At 44.8% G+C, this 14401-nt stretch overlaps 1 protein-coding gene across 4 annotated transcripts in view; it reads right to left on the bottom strand.

Moving 5' to 3' along the window:
* TTBK1 (tau tubulin kinase 1) overlaps positions 1-14401 on the bottom strand; it is a 166811-nt gene that overhangs the window by 70814 nt on the left and 81596 nt on the right. For all 4 annotated transcript variants that reach the window (XM_082249851.1, XM_082249852.1, XM_082249849.1 and 1 more), the window contains 2 exons: positions 12490-12637; positions 4304-4377 (listed from right to left, as the gene is read on the bottom strand). In XM_082249851.1, the coding sequence (XP_082105977.1) occupies positions 4304-4377; positions 12490-12637 (222 nt within the window). The remainder of the gene's footprint in view (positions 1-4303; positions 4378-12489; positions 12638-14401) is intronic.

Here is a 14401-nt window from a genome sequence, read left to right as displayed (position 1 = left end):
CAGCCACCAATCCTCCTGACAACAATGTAATTCCCCAACCACAGCTCTGCATTACAGTGCAGGCTCACACGTGACACCCTTCCACTCCACACAGCTCCCATCCTCCTGACAACAATGACATTCCTTAAACCACAGCTCTGCATTATAGTGGAAGTTTATCTCCCTACATCCCATAGATGACGCCCTGCCACCAAACCATGGCTCCCACCCTCCTGGCAACAGTATTATTGCATTACAGTGCAGACTCATAGGTCACACCTTGCCACTCCACACAGCTCCCATCCTCCTGACAACAATGTCATCCCCCAACCACAGCTCTGCATTACAGTGGAGTCTTACCTCCCTCTATCGCACAGGTGAACGCCCTGCCACCCCATCATGGCAAAAGTATTATTGGATTGCAGTGGAGGCTCATACTGTAGGCGGCACCCTGTCACACCACAGAGCTCCCATCCTCCTGACAACAACCACAGCTCTGCATTACAGTGGAGGCTTACCCCCCTCCATCCCACAGGTAACGCCCTGCCACCCCACCATAGCTCCTACCCTGCAAAATTATTATTAAATTACAGTGGAGGCTCATAGGTGACACCTGCCCAATCTACACAGCTCCCATCCTCCTGATAACAATATAATACCCCATCCACAGCTCTGCATTACAGTTGAGGCTTGTAGGTGACATCCTGCCACTCCACATGAATTCCATCCTCCTGACAATAATATTATACCCACCGAAAACTCTGCATCAGTGGAGGCTGACCTCCCTCCATTCCACAACTGACATTCTGCCACTCCACATGATTCCCACCTTCCGGGCAACAATATTACTGCATTACAGTGGAAGCTCATAGGTGACATCATGCCACTCAATATGACTTCCATCCTTCTAACAATATTATACCTCACCCACCGCTCTGCATTACAGTGCAGGCTCATCGGTGACACCCTACAACTCTACACGGCTACCATCCTCCTGACAATTTTATAACCCACGACCAGCACTGCATTACTGCATCCCACACATGTGCCACCCTAAGAGGCCCCTATCCTCCTAGCAATAGTATTACTGCATCACAGTGCAGGCTCATAGGTGACATCCTATCTAAGACATCCATGGCTTCTATCCTTCTGACAACAATATTAACCACAACCACATTACAATGGAGGCTCACCTCCCTCCGTGCCACAGGTGACACCCTGCCGCCCCCTCACAGCTCCTCCTGACAACAATATTATGGCATCACCAATTTTCTGCATGTAGGCCCTTGAGAAGAGACACACAGTACATCCCAAACAAAATGAAAACTATAAACCTGCGCTTAGTTTGCATTGATCACAAAAAACAATAAAGAAGAAAAGCTGCACTCACCTGATATTAAAATACAAATACCCAATAAAACTATACATCAAAATGTGTTGTGCTGTCCCTTTAATTCAATTGACAAAAAATCAGAGTGCATCATCCGAAATATATAGAAAACAGGTGAATCCATAAGTGGTCAAACAAAGAAGTAATCGTATATGAAGTAGTGAAGATGTGAATCCGTATAGAATCCAAAATAAACCCAACTAGGTGCTTTCTACTAGTGATTGACCAATATGGTTTTTTCATTGCCGATACTGATATTTTGGTCATCGCGTATCAGTATCGGCCGATAGCTGCCGTGTTTTCGTGCATTTACATTTTTTTTTTTTTACTTGACAGGTACTCTTGTCGGGGGATCTGGGGGTCTAAAAGACCACAAACCCCTCCTCTGCACTTAAAAGCATTCAAAACGCCAAGTTTGGCTGTTTTGAATGCTGTAATTTTTTTAAATCTGGCGCCAAGTACCCAGAAGTGACATCTCTTCCAGGTTTTTTCATGGAGACCCGATCAGAGCCGAATGCGGCTTTCATCGTGTCTTCGGCGGCCGTGCAGAATGGTTGCCCGGGTCTCCCGGTGGGACGGGAGACCCGGGCGAGCCGCAGAAGGCGGCGGGAGGGGGGGGAACGTCCCCTCCCGCTCCTTGTAATGACAGCCGAGCGGCTTCTCAGCCGCATCGGTTGTCATTAAAAGACAGCCGAACGTCGGCTATGGACGCCGGTACCGGGGTGATGCCTCTAGCTGCAGCCATCACTCCGGTACAAGCACTTTCCCAAATATCGGCAATATCGGTAACCTCAGGGGCGAATTCCGATATATCGGAGAAAGTGCATATCGGCCCTCCATATATCGGCTTTGCCGATAATCGGTCAATCCCTACTTTCTACCAAGTGAATAATTGAAGTGAAAATTTCAGCAATATCGGTAACTTTAGGGGCCGATTCCGATATATCAGGGAAAGTGCATGTCGGCCCCTCATATATCGGCTTTGCCGATAATCGGTCGATCCCTACTTTCTACCACATGAATAAATCCTCTGCTCCACCACCTTTTAATATCTGGTAAGCAGCTCTGGTTATGAAGGTAGTGGAACGCCAGATTGTTTTCACTTGGGAGAAAGCACCTGGTTGCATTTGTTTTGGATTCTATACCGATTCACATCTGCACTTATGGATTCGCCTGTTTTCTATATATTTTGGATGATGCACACTCTGAGCTATTGTTAATTGATTTAAAGGGACAGCGCAACACATTTTGATGTATAGTACACCCCAATCGTCTAGAATGTGGCCGACAGTCACTAAAGGAGCGGGACGTTCGAGGCAGAAATAGGATCACACCCCATCCAGTAAAATACACCCTGAATCAGCACCATACTGTAGCTTATAGCATGACAATGTGTATCTACCACCCCAGACTACTTGTAGCTGCCACTATAGTGTGTACATTCAGAATGTGTGCCTGACACCCGGGACTACTTGTAGCTGCCATTATACTGTGTACATTCAGTGCAGTATATTTGCCCGACAGCCAGGACTACCTATACCTGTAAAGTGTATATTGAGTACATGTACTAACATTAACTGCCATTATAGTGTGTGTATTCAGGACATGTACTCAACTACCAGGACTTTTTGCAGTCACCCGCACTGTCTGTTTGCGCCACCTCTCTCCCCCCTCAACTACCAGGACTGCCTGTAGCTGCTATTATAGTGTGTCTATTCAGGAGGTGTACTTGACTCCCCGCAATATCTTTAGTTGCTACCGTGTTTCCCCGAAACTAGGACCGGGTCTTATATTTATTTTGGCCACAAAAAATACACTAGGGCTTATTTTCAGGGGATGTCTTATCTATGTCCCCTGTCTTCTCTCCCCCGTTAGCTCAGGAGTCATCCCTATGACATCTTTAAAGTGATTGTAAAGTCTCATATTTTTTTTTTTTTTATATACCAAACATGTTATACTTACCTGCCCAGTGAGGTGGTTTTGCACAGAGCAGCCCAGATCCTCCTCTTCACGGGTCCCTACTTGCTGTCCTTAGCCCCTCCCTCCTGTTGAGTGCTCCTACAGCAAGCAGCACTCTGGGCTACCTGTTGCTGCCATTATAGTGGGTATATACGGTATGTGTACCCAACACAACCTGTAGCTGCCCCTAGGATGTATTCAGTATGTGAACCCAACAACCCCAAGTACCTGTAGCCACCATTATAGTGGGGTTGATTTTCCTTGCTTGTGATTGGGTACGCTTTGCAAAGTAAAGCTTCAGCTCATTTAATATGCTTTGGAGCAACTGCACTTGCAGAGGGCAACTGCACTGTGCAAAGTGTACAGTCTATTTGCTTTTAGTAAATCCATCCCAGTGGGGTTGATTTACTAAAAGCAAATAGACTGTGCACTTTGCAAAGTGCAGTTACTCCAGAACTTAGTAAATGTACAGAAGCTCTGATGACTTCCATCATCCAATCAAATGCAATTTTTTTTTTTTCCTTGCATGTGATTGGGTATTCTTTGCAAAGTGAAGCTTCACCTCATTTGCTAAGCTCTGGAGCAACTGCACTTGCAGAGTGGAACTACACTTTGAAAAGTGCACAGTCTATTTGCCTTTAGTAAATCAATCCCAGTGTGTACAGTATATTCATTCTGTGTACTTGAGAACCAGGACTCCTTGTAGCTGCCATTATAGTGTGTACACTCAGTACATGTACTTAACACAACCTGTAGCTGCCATTATAGTTTGTATAGTTAGTACGTGAACCCAACAACCCCAACTACCTGTAGCTGCCATTATAGTGTGCATATTCAGTAGGTGTACCTGACCCTCTGCAATACCTGTAGCTGCCATTATAGTATGCATATTCAGTAGGTGTACCTGACCCTCTGCAATACCTGTAGCTGCCATTATAGGTACATTCAGTACATGTACCCGAAACCCAGGACTACCTGTAGCTGCATGACCACGTAGTTAAACTTCTCATTTCTTCCACAGCCAATGAACCGGCAGACGTGATCCTTCCCTGCAGAGACACAAAGACCCGAACAGTGAGGAACCAACAGCCAGAAAAAAGGTCACCCCTGCCACGCATACTAAGAATATTTACACAGCTTTAAGACAAGAGAAGAGTGAGGATCAGGCTGAGATCACACCTCTGCGATTTTCCTGAAGTGCAGCTTCCAGCAAACGCTTCTTCCACAAGGATGAAGAGCAGTGCAAATAAAAAAAACATATAATGCAAAAGAAAAAGCAGAGAAGGCTGCTCTCCCTAGTTTCTTGGCTGTCCTCCTCTGGCTTCAAAACTTTGATACTCAAGTTATTTGCACATTTGTCCTGGATTAGAGGCTCAAAGTACAGACGCCACACGGTCAGCAAATACAGCCAGGAAGATGGGATTTTCTGGAGCCCAACAATAGCAGTTCTTGTATATGTTGCTTAAGTTTATCTTAAAGGAATCCCTGTAGGTGAATATACAGTTAGGTCCATCAGGGCAGCTGATGGGGGGGGGGGGCACCAGTCCTCCTGTAGGGAGCCCAGACACATAGGGGGCCCTGACAGCAGGAGGATCAGTGGAGCAGAAAAGGAACAATGCCCTGTGTCAATCACCCAGAAACTGAAAGCCGGTTTCTCCCCCTCTCCCCCGCTGGGTTTCAGTTGCTGGGTGAGAGACACATCAGGTCAGATTTAGGGGGTGCTGGGGGGGGGGGTTGTGCCCACCCAGATTTCAGTTTTGCCCCCCACCCCCCTGGCTGGCCGCCGCTGAGCTCCTTCCCCCGCTCCCGCCTGCACTCACAGCCGGGAGAAGGAGACAGGAGGATAGAGCAGAGAGAAGAAGCAGAGAAGAAAGAGCCAGGAGGAGGTGCGCTGTGTTGTGCTCTCCCTCCTGTCAGAAGAGCATTCATCTATAAAAGACATGGGATAGGATCGCTCTTACTATAGATCGCATTGCATAGCACACACAGAAAGTTTGATTACCGCTCCCTATCCACATTTCCTGCTGCCGGGAGGTGAGCAGCCCTTGGAGGAGACGGGGCAGTGTGCGTGTGTGTACAGTGCAATGCGATCTACAGTAAGAGCGATCCTGTCCTATGTGTTGTATAGATGAATGCTCTTCTTATAGGAGGGAGAGCACAACACAGTGCGCATCCTACTGGCTTTTAGTGGATTCCCCCTGTAAATTGGGGGAGGGGGAATGGGGGGGCTATCTGTGTTTGGGATTTGGGGAGGGGGTGATATGTGCTAGAAAGAGGGATGGGGGGACATGTGGTAGAAGGAAGAATGAGGGGGGATGGAGGTGATATGTGCTAGGAGAAGGGTTTGGGTGGGGGGGGGGGGGGTTTGAACCATGAGAGGGGATGTTGTAGTGCTGGGGGGGATTGGGGTAGGGAGGAAGAATTTGTGCTGGGAATAGTAATTTAGAGGAGATGCAGGAGAGATTTGCGGGAATTTGTCCTAGGAGGGGGATTGAAGAAAGAAGATTTGTGCGGGAGGGGGATTTTGTACCAGAAGGGGGTGGGGGAATTTGGGCTAATAGGAGGGATTGGGGGGGATTTTGCGGAGAGTATTTGTGCTAGGATAGAAAGTTTGAGAAGAAAGGGGATGTGTGCTAAGAGGGGGTTTTAAGGTTGGATTTGAGCTGGGGTGGGATTGAGGGGTGGGGGCAAGAGTTTGTGCTGGGAGGGGAGATTGGAACTGGGAGTTGGTAGAATATGTGCATTATTGTTTGGGGAGAATTTTGACTTGAAGATGGAATTTATGTTTTTTTATGCACAACGGAATGTTTGTGTCCACTAATAATTATTTTCATGTATTTTTTGTGAAAAAGGGTGGCTGTACGGGGCCCCGTGATTTCTAACAGCGGCCCTGAGGTCCATGTATATTTGGACACGGGCACAATTTTCATACTTTTGGCTCTGTATGCCACCAGAATAAATTTAAAATGAAACAATTCAAATGAATTTGAAGTGCAGACTTTCAGCTTTAATTCAAGGGGTTGAACATAAATATCAAGTACAAATTTTAGGAACTGCAACCATTTTTATACACAGTCCCCCCATTTTCAGGGGCTCAAATTTAATTGGACAAATTAATATAATCATAAATAAAATGTTCATTTTTAATATTTTGTTGGGAATCCTTTATTGGCAATGACTGTCTGAAGTCTGGAACCCATGGAAATTACCAAAGACTGGGTTTCCTCCTTTCCAATGCTTTGCCAGGCTCTAACTGCAGCTGTCTTCAGTTGTTCTTTGTTTATGGGACTTTCTGCCTTTAGTTTTGCCTTCAGCAAGTAAAATTGTGTTGAGATCAGGTGATTGACTCAGCCATTGCAGAATATTCCATTTCTTTTCCTGGGTTGCTTTTGCAGTGTGTTTTTGATCATTGTCCATCTGTACTGTGAAGCGTCCTCCAATCAACTTTGCTGCATTTGGCTGAATCTGGGCTGAAAGTATATCTCTAAACACTGCAGAATTCATCTGGCTGCTTCTGTCACATCATCAAAAAGCACCAATGACCCAGTGCCACTGGAAGCCATGCATGCCCATGCCTTCAAACTGCCTCCACCTTGTTTTACATAGGAGGTTGTGTGCTTTGGATCATGAGCTGTTCCAAGCCTTCTCCTAACTTTTTTCTTCTCGTCATTCTGGTACAGATTAATCTTAGTTTCATCCGTACAAAGAATGCTTTTCCAGAACCGGTCTGGCTTTTTTAGATGTTTTTTTTTTTTTTTGGCAAAGACTAACCTGGCTTTTGTATTCTTCAGGTGCTTATGAATGGTTTGCACCTTGTGGTGAACCCTCTGTATTTGCTCTCCTGAAGTCTTCTCTTGATTGTAGACCTTGACAATGATATGCCCAACTTCTGGAGGGTGTCCTTCACTTGTATGTTGTGAATGGGTTTTTCTTTACCAAAGAGAGGAACCTGCGATCATCCACCACTGTTGTCTTCCATGGACATCCAGGCCTTTTAATGTTGCTGAGCTCACCAGTGTGTTCTTCTTTCCTCAGAATGTACCAAACTGTTGATTTGGCCACTCCTAATGTTGCTGCTATCTCTCTGATGGATTTGTTTCATTCTTTAAGCCTTATGCCTCGTACACACGCAACGATTATTGGTCGACCGATCGTCCGACTTTTGTCCAGAGTGGTGTTTTATTGGTTGAAATGTGCCTAGACTGCACACGAATTTTCTCGGCCAACAAAAATCTACTTCAGAAGTGATGTCATGTGCTGGTTTACTTTCCGTGTGTTTTTTCCTTCTGTGAGCATGCCCAGTCTTGCTCATTAGATTTTTGTCTGCCGAAATCTGTACTGACTGACGGAAAATCGGCCGTTGTGTTGACGGCTATCAAAAATTTTATAGCCTGCACACCAGATTTTTTTCGGCGTCGGAGTCGGTTGTCGGAAGCATCATACTAACAAGCCGAAAATCGGCCGATCGGACGTTGGCCGAAAATTCCCGGCCAATAATCAATGCGTGTGTACGAGGCATTACAATAGCCTGTTTCACTTGCATGGACAGCTCCTTTGAATGCATGATGTAGGTTCACAGCAATAAATTCCAAATGCAAATACCATACTTAGAATCAACTCCAGACCTTTTACCTGCTTAACTGATGAATAAATAACAAAGGAGTAGCCAGCACCTGGCCATGAAACAGCTTTTGATTCAATTGTCCAATTACTTTTGGTCCCTTAAAAAAAGGGGGTGGCTATATTTAAGAGCTGTAATTCCTAAACCCTTCCTCCGATTTGGATGTACATACTCTCAAACCTGAGAGAGTGTGCACTTTCAACCCATATCCATTATATAACTATAGCTTGAATATGTTTTGGTAAATACCTGAAAAAAAACGAAAATTGTGCCTGTGTCCAAATATATATGGACCTAACTGTATAAGCAGAAAATGTGCCTTCTGTCTATCATGCTTGCCAATTGGTTTCAGTATTTGGAGTCACAGATCCAGAACAAGTAAGCAGATAAAGACTTTCCTGGCCTGCACAGTTTTTACATTTGTTAATGTTTTTTGTCTTTGGATGAAAAATAAAATCATTTTTGCAAGGCAATATTGAATGTCTCTTGTGCAATAAAGAGCCTGCCTATTTGCAATTATATTTTTACTTTAGTTCTGCTTTAAAATGGTTGTAAATCTGTACATATACCCAGTGAAGTGACTGGCCTCAGGTGAAACACAGATATTGCACAAATCCTCCTACATAAGTTGTACCTGTTTATCTGCATTCTATGTTCAGAATTTATAAAACTTGTCTGAGCTGTCAGAAAACAGGGGGACAGACAGCTGAAATGACACACTGCAGAGCCCAGTGAGGAGAGCTCTGAGAGCTGATTGGAGGGAAGATCCCCCCCCCCCTTCACACAGCTCACAAAAGAAAAGCTAAGGCTGTCAGTCACAGGCTGTGTGCTGGAGCTCCCTCCCCTGTCACCATTTTTCTCCTAATGTCAGGAAAACTTGTCAGAAGTGATGCAGATAGCAGAGGAAGGAGGCAGCAGAAAGAAATACCACTTAGTGCTCTGGATTGAGACAAAGTACACACTATAGAGGGATATATATGCTTTGTTGGCATTTCATGTCTGAGGTTTACAACCACTTTAAAGTGCTGTTAAGGCTAAAATTAAAAAATATTGCAATGTCTCTTTAAGCTATGTACATGTGATTTCTCTTGTCTGTTTTGTTTTTCTGCCTACTGATGCTCTAAATATACCTGGTTGATCCTGCCTCTGCTGCTCCTACTACAAGTAAACTGACCAAAGTATCATGGCAGTCGATCCATGCTACTGTGATCAGTGTACATCTCGCGTCATCCTGGTAAAGATACAGGAGTGCTGTGATATTGCACAGCGTGCCTGTATCTACCTTAGGGCTCTTTCACACGGGCGGTCCGATCAGATCCGCCTGTCAGTTTTTTAGGCGGATCTGATCGGATCCTCCATGCAGCTCTATGGGGCAGCGGATGTCAGCGGAGACACCTCCGCTGACACCCGCTGCCATTCGTATCCGATCCTGTCCGTGAAATCTGGACGGATGGAAACCCTATTTTTCCATCCGTTCAGTAATCGGATCGGATGAGAGCGGACAGGCGGTCCGCTCTCAACCGATCCCCCATAGAGGGCAGCGCGGGCTGAGACACCTCCCTCTCCGCTCTGCAAGCGGAGACGGAGCTGTCATCCGCCGGCTCAGCGGGGATCGCGGATCGATCCCCGCTGAGCAACACGGATCTGCCTACGGAGGCGGACTGTGTGAAAGAGGCCTTAGTCAGTCCAAAGCCTCGTCCATCCCTGCTCTCGGATAGGGAAAGCGAGGGGAAGTGACGCTTGCTGCCGCCTCTGACTGTGTTCCATTGGCATGGAAACACAGACGCTCTTCGTCATTTCCGGCTTTGATGTAAATGCCCCGAAAGTAAACACGCCCCTGGCAGGTCTGAGGATCGCTGTGCATCCAAGAGCAACCATGTGACCTGCATTTCGGAAGCTGAACAAACTCTAAAGGCAAGATTTTACAAAAAAAAAACAAGGATCACTGCCTGTTTAAGTTTGATGTTTTCTGTAGACAGAGAATTTGGTTATTAGGAAGGGTTACAGTGCATCTGGAAAGTATTCACAGCGCTTTACTTTTTCCACATTTTGTTATGTTACAGCCTTATTCATAAATGGATTAAATTCAATATTTTCCTAAAAATTCTACAAACAATACCCCATAATGACAACATGAAAGAAGTTTGTTTAAAATCCTTGCAAATTTATTAAAAATAAAAAAATCCCATATACATAAGTATTCACAGCCTTTGCCATGACACTCAAAATTGAGCTCAGGTGCATCCTGTTTCCATTGACTATCCGTCAGATGTTTCTTCAAATTGATTGGAGTCCACCTGTGGTAAATTCAGTCGATTGGACATCATTTGGAAAGGCACATACCTGTCTATATATGGTCCCACAGTTAACAGTACATGTCAGAGCACAAACCAACCCATGAAGTCCAAGGAATTGTCTGTAGACCTTCGAGACAGGATTGTATCAAGGTACAGATAAGTGGAAGGGGACAGAAAAACTTCTGCAGCATTGACGGTCCCAATGAACACAGTGGCCTCCATCATCCATAAATGGAAGAAAGTTTGGAAACACCAGGACTCTTCCTAGAGTGGGCCGCCCGGCCAAACTGAACGATTGGGGAAGGAGGGCCTTAGTCAGAAGGTGAACCCAATGTTCACTCTGACAGAGCTCCAGCATTCCTCTGTGAAGAGAGGATAACCTTCCAGAAGAACAACCCTCTCTGCAGCATTCCACCAATTAGGCCGGTATGGTAGAGTGGCCAGTTGGAAGCCACTCCTCAGTAAAAAGCACATGACAGCCCACCTGGAGTTTGTCAAAAGGCACCTGAAGGACTCTCGTTTCATCAGACCAGAGAATTTTGCTTCTCATGGACTAACGATTGAACTCTTTGGCCTGAATGGCAAGCGTCATGTCTGGAGGAAACCAGGCACTGCTCATCAGTTGGCCAATACCATCCCTACAGTGAAGCATGGTGGTGGCAGCATTATGCTGTGGGGATGTTTTTCAGCGGCAGGAACTGGGGGACTAGTCAGGATCAAAGGAAAGATAAATGCAGCAATGTACAGAGACATCCTTGATGAAAATCTGCTCCAGAGCGCTGTGGACCTCAGACTGGGGCGAAGGTTCATCTTCTAACAGGACAACGACCCTAAGCACACAGCCAAAATAACAAAGGAGTGGCTATGGGATAACTCTGTGAATGTCCTTGAGTGGCCCAGCCAGAGCCCAGACTTTAACCCGATCAAACATCTCTGTAGAGATCTGAAAATGGCTGTGCACCGACACTCCCCATCCAACCTGATGGAGCTTGAGAGGTCCTGCAAAGAAGAATGAGAGGAACTGCCCAAAAATAGGTGTGCCAAGCTTGTAGTATTATAATCAAAGACTTGAGGCTGTAATTGGTGCTAAAGGTGCTTCAAGAAAGTATTGAGCAAAGGCTGTAAATACTTACGTACATGGGATTTTTTGGGATTTTTATTTTTAATAAATTTGAAAAAATTTCAAACAAACTTCTTTCATGTTGTCATTATGGGGTATTGTTTGTAGAATTTTGAGGAAAATAAAGAATTGATTCTATTTTGGAATAAGGCTGTAACAAAATGTGGAAAAAGTTAAGCGCTGTGAATACTTTCCGGATGCACTGTACAACTACTTTACAGTTATTGGTGAATAAACAGGCCTATAGCAGAAATTGAATAATTGATCTGGTCCAAAGGGAGTGCATAGGTGTGAGAGCTGAAAGGGTGACAAGAATTATTGTATACGAAGATGTATATTATAATGCTCATTGCTGCACTGATGGGAAGTTTGACATCAGACTGGGACAGTCTAACAGTGATGTGGAGATCTGAAGTGATGTGAATGGGAGAAGAATGGAAGAACTCCATCCATGGCTCATGTCGGGAGCTCTAACTGGAATTCTAAGTGGAAATGGGCTGAATGCACACCACTTATCAAACATTAAGACAACGGAAGACGTGAGCATTGCACATACATAGTTACATAGTTAGGCAGGTTGAAAAAAGACACAAGTCCATGTAGCAGCTCAACCAATAAAAAACAAAAAACAAAAAGAACACACAACCATACAATCCCATATACACAATCCTATACCCATAGTTGATCCAGAGGAAGGAGAAAAACCCCAGCAAAACATGATCCATTTGCTACAGCAGGGGAAACATGTCCTTCCTGATCCACGAGAGGCAATTGGATATTCCCTGGATCAACTTTACCTATAAATATTAGTACCCATTTATATTATGTACACCTAGGAAAGAATCCAGGCCTTTCTTAAAGCAATCTACTGAGCTGGCCAGAACCACCTCTGGAGGGAGTCTATTCCGCATTTTCACAGCTCTTACGGTGAAAAAACCTTTCCGTATTTGGAGACAAAATTTCTATTCCTCTAAACATACAACATGCAGAATGTTAGGGAATGGCACTGGCGTCTACTGACAAAGAACATATCTATATTTAGAATACATCAAAGTAGGCAGTTCATAAGTTCTATGTTGGGTGAAGAAGACAATGAGAGCAGCAAAATATGTCCCCAACTGACCTTGCAGCTTCTTTAACACGGCCACCTCCATCTTCAGAACTTGTTTTGGTTGTTGTGCTGATTCTACTTTTAGAGCGACGTTTTCCCGAGTCAGTAAATCCATTGCCTCGTAGATCTCCCCAAATCCACCACCACCAATTTTTTTCAGCTGCAGGAAACACAAAATTCCTTACATTATTGTCTGTAGAGACCTCAACTTATAACTCACCACACACATATAGGTATCACTGACTCACTTAGTACTACACATTATATTCATTAGGATACATATCAACTTATTTGGGTACACCATGACACAAATAAGGCTGGGTACAGTAGAATTAAGGGTATGCTATGGCATAGGGAAAGGCTGGATACCATAGAACTGAGGGCACATCATAGCAAAGGAAGGGCTGAGTACTGGTAGAACTGAGGTTACATTATGGTACAGGTAAAGGCTGTGGGAGCAAGCAGAATTGAGGGTACATCGTGGCACAGTAAAAGTTTGGGGCAATGCCAAAATTGTGGGGCACACTATGGAGTGGCAAAAGGCTTGGTACTGGTAGAATTAGGAGCACACCTAAATGAAAGTTTCATTACTTGTGGCGTTAAGGTTACAACATGGCATTATATGTTTTTGTTGGTATATGATGGCAATGTGAAAAACTGCAATGGCATTTTGAGGGAATTTGGAGGCACACAATGGCACAGTACTGGTACATCGGGGGGGGGGGGGGTACACAATGGCAGACTTAGTACTGTAATAATTGAGAATACAACATGGTATAGTGTATAAGTAGATTTCATGGGATTTTGTTATGGGCACTCCATATGTAAATATTTAATCCTTTAGCATACAGACAGTCTTGGTGTTCGTATAGTTAGGCGTACATCATGGCATAGTGAAGGGCTCAGTATTGGAAATGCTGTGGACATGCTATGGTGCAGTAAATCACAGGATAAAGGTAGATATGGAAGCACACCATTACATAGTGAGGGTCTCGGTACTGGTAGAGGTTAGGGTCTCACCGAGACAAAGTGAAAGTCTCTGGTAAAGGTTGGAGTCTAAACATGGCACAGTGAAAGCTTTAGCACTGGTGGTGCTTGGGGTTTCATCATGACACAGTGAAAGGACTAGTGCTGGTAGAGGTTGGGGTGTCATCGTGACACAATGAGGGACTTAGTATTGATAGTGTCTGAAGTTCACACATGGCACAGCAAAAGCTTTGGCACTGGAAGAGGTTGGGGTCTCATCTTGACACAGTGGAGGTCTTAGCACTGGTAAAGGTTGGAGTCTAAACATGGTAGAGGAAAAGCTTTGTCACTGGTAGAGGTTCGGGTTTCATCATGGAACAGGGAAAGGTCTTGGAACTGGTAGAAGTTTGGGGTCTTATCATAGCACAATCAAGGTTCCAATAAAGGAAGAAGTTGGGGGTCTAATCAAGGCACAATGAACGTTTTGTACTGGTAGAGCTTGCAGTCTCATCATAACACAGTGAAAGGCCTCAGCACTGGTAGATGCTTGGGGTCTTGTCTTATAGCACAGTGAAGGTTCCAGTAACAGTAGAGGTTGGGGGTCTAATTATGGCACAATGAAGGTTTCTTACTGGTAGAGCTTGCAGTCTTATGACACAGTGAAAGGCCTCAGTAATGGTAGATGCTTGGAGTCTTATCATAGCACAGTGAAGGTTCCAGTAACGGTAGAGGTTGGGGGTCTAATTATGGCACAATGAAGGTTTCTTACTGGTAGAGCTTGCAGTCTTATGACACAGTGAAAGGCCTCAGTAACGGTAGATGCTTGGAGTCTTATCATAGCACAGTGAAGGTTCCAGTAACGGTAGAGGTTGGGGGTCTAATTATGGCACAATGAAGGTTTCAAACTGGTAGAGCTTGCAGTCTCATCATGGCACAGTGAAAGGTCTCAGTACTGGTA

This window comes from Pelophylax lessonae (assembly GCF_965119305.1).
Source record: "Pelophylax lessonae genome assembly, chromosome: 3".
In the NCBI taxonomy this organism is placed as follows: Eukaryota; Metazoa; Chordata; class Amphibia; order Anura; family Ranidae; genus Pelophylax; species Pelophylax lessonae.
Note: the sequence above shows the minus strand (reverse complement) of the source record. Positions and strands in the feature narration are given on the sequence as shown.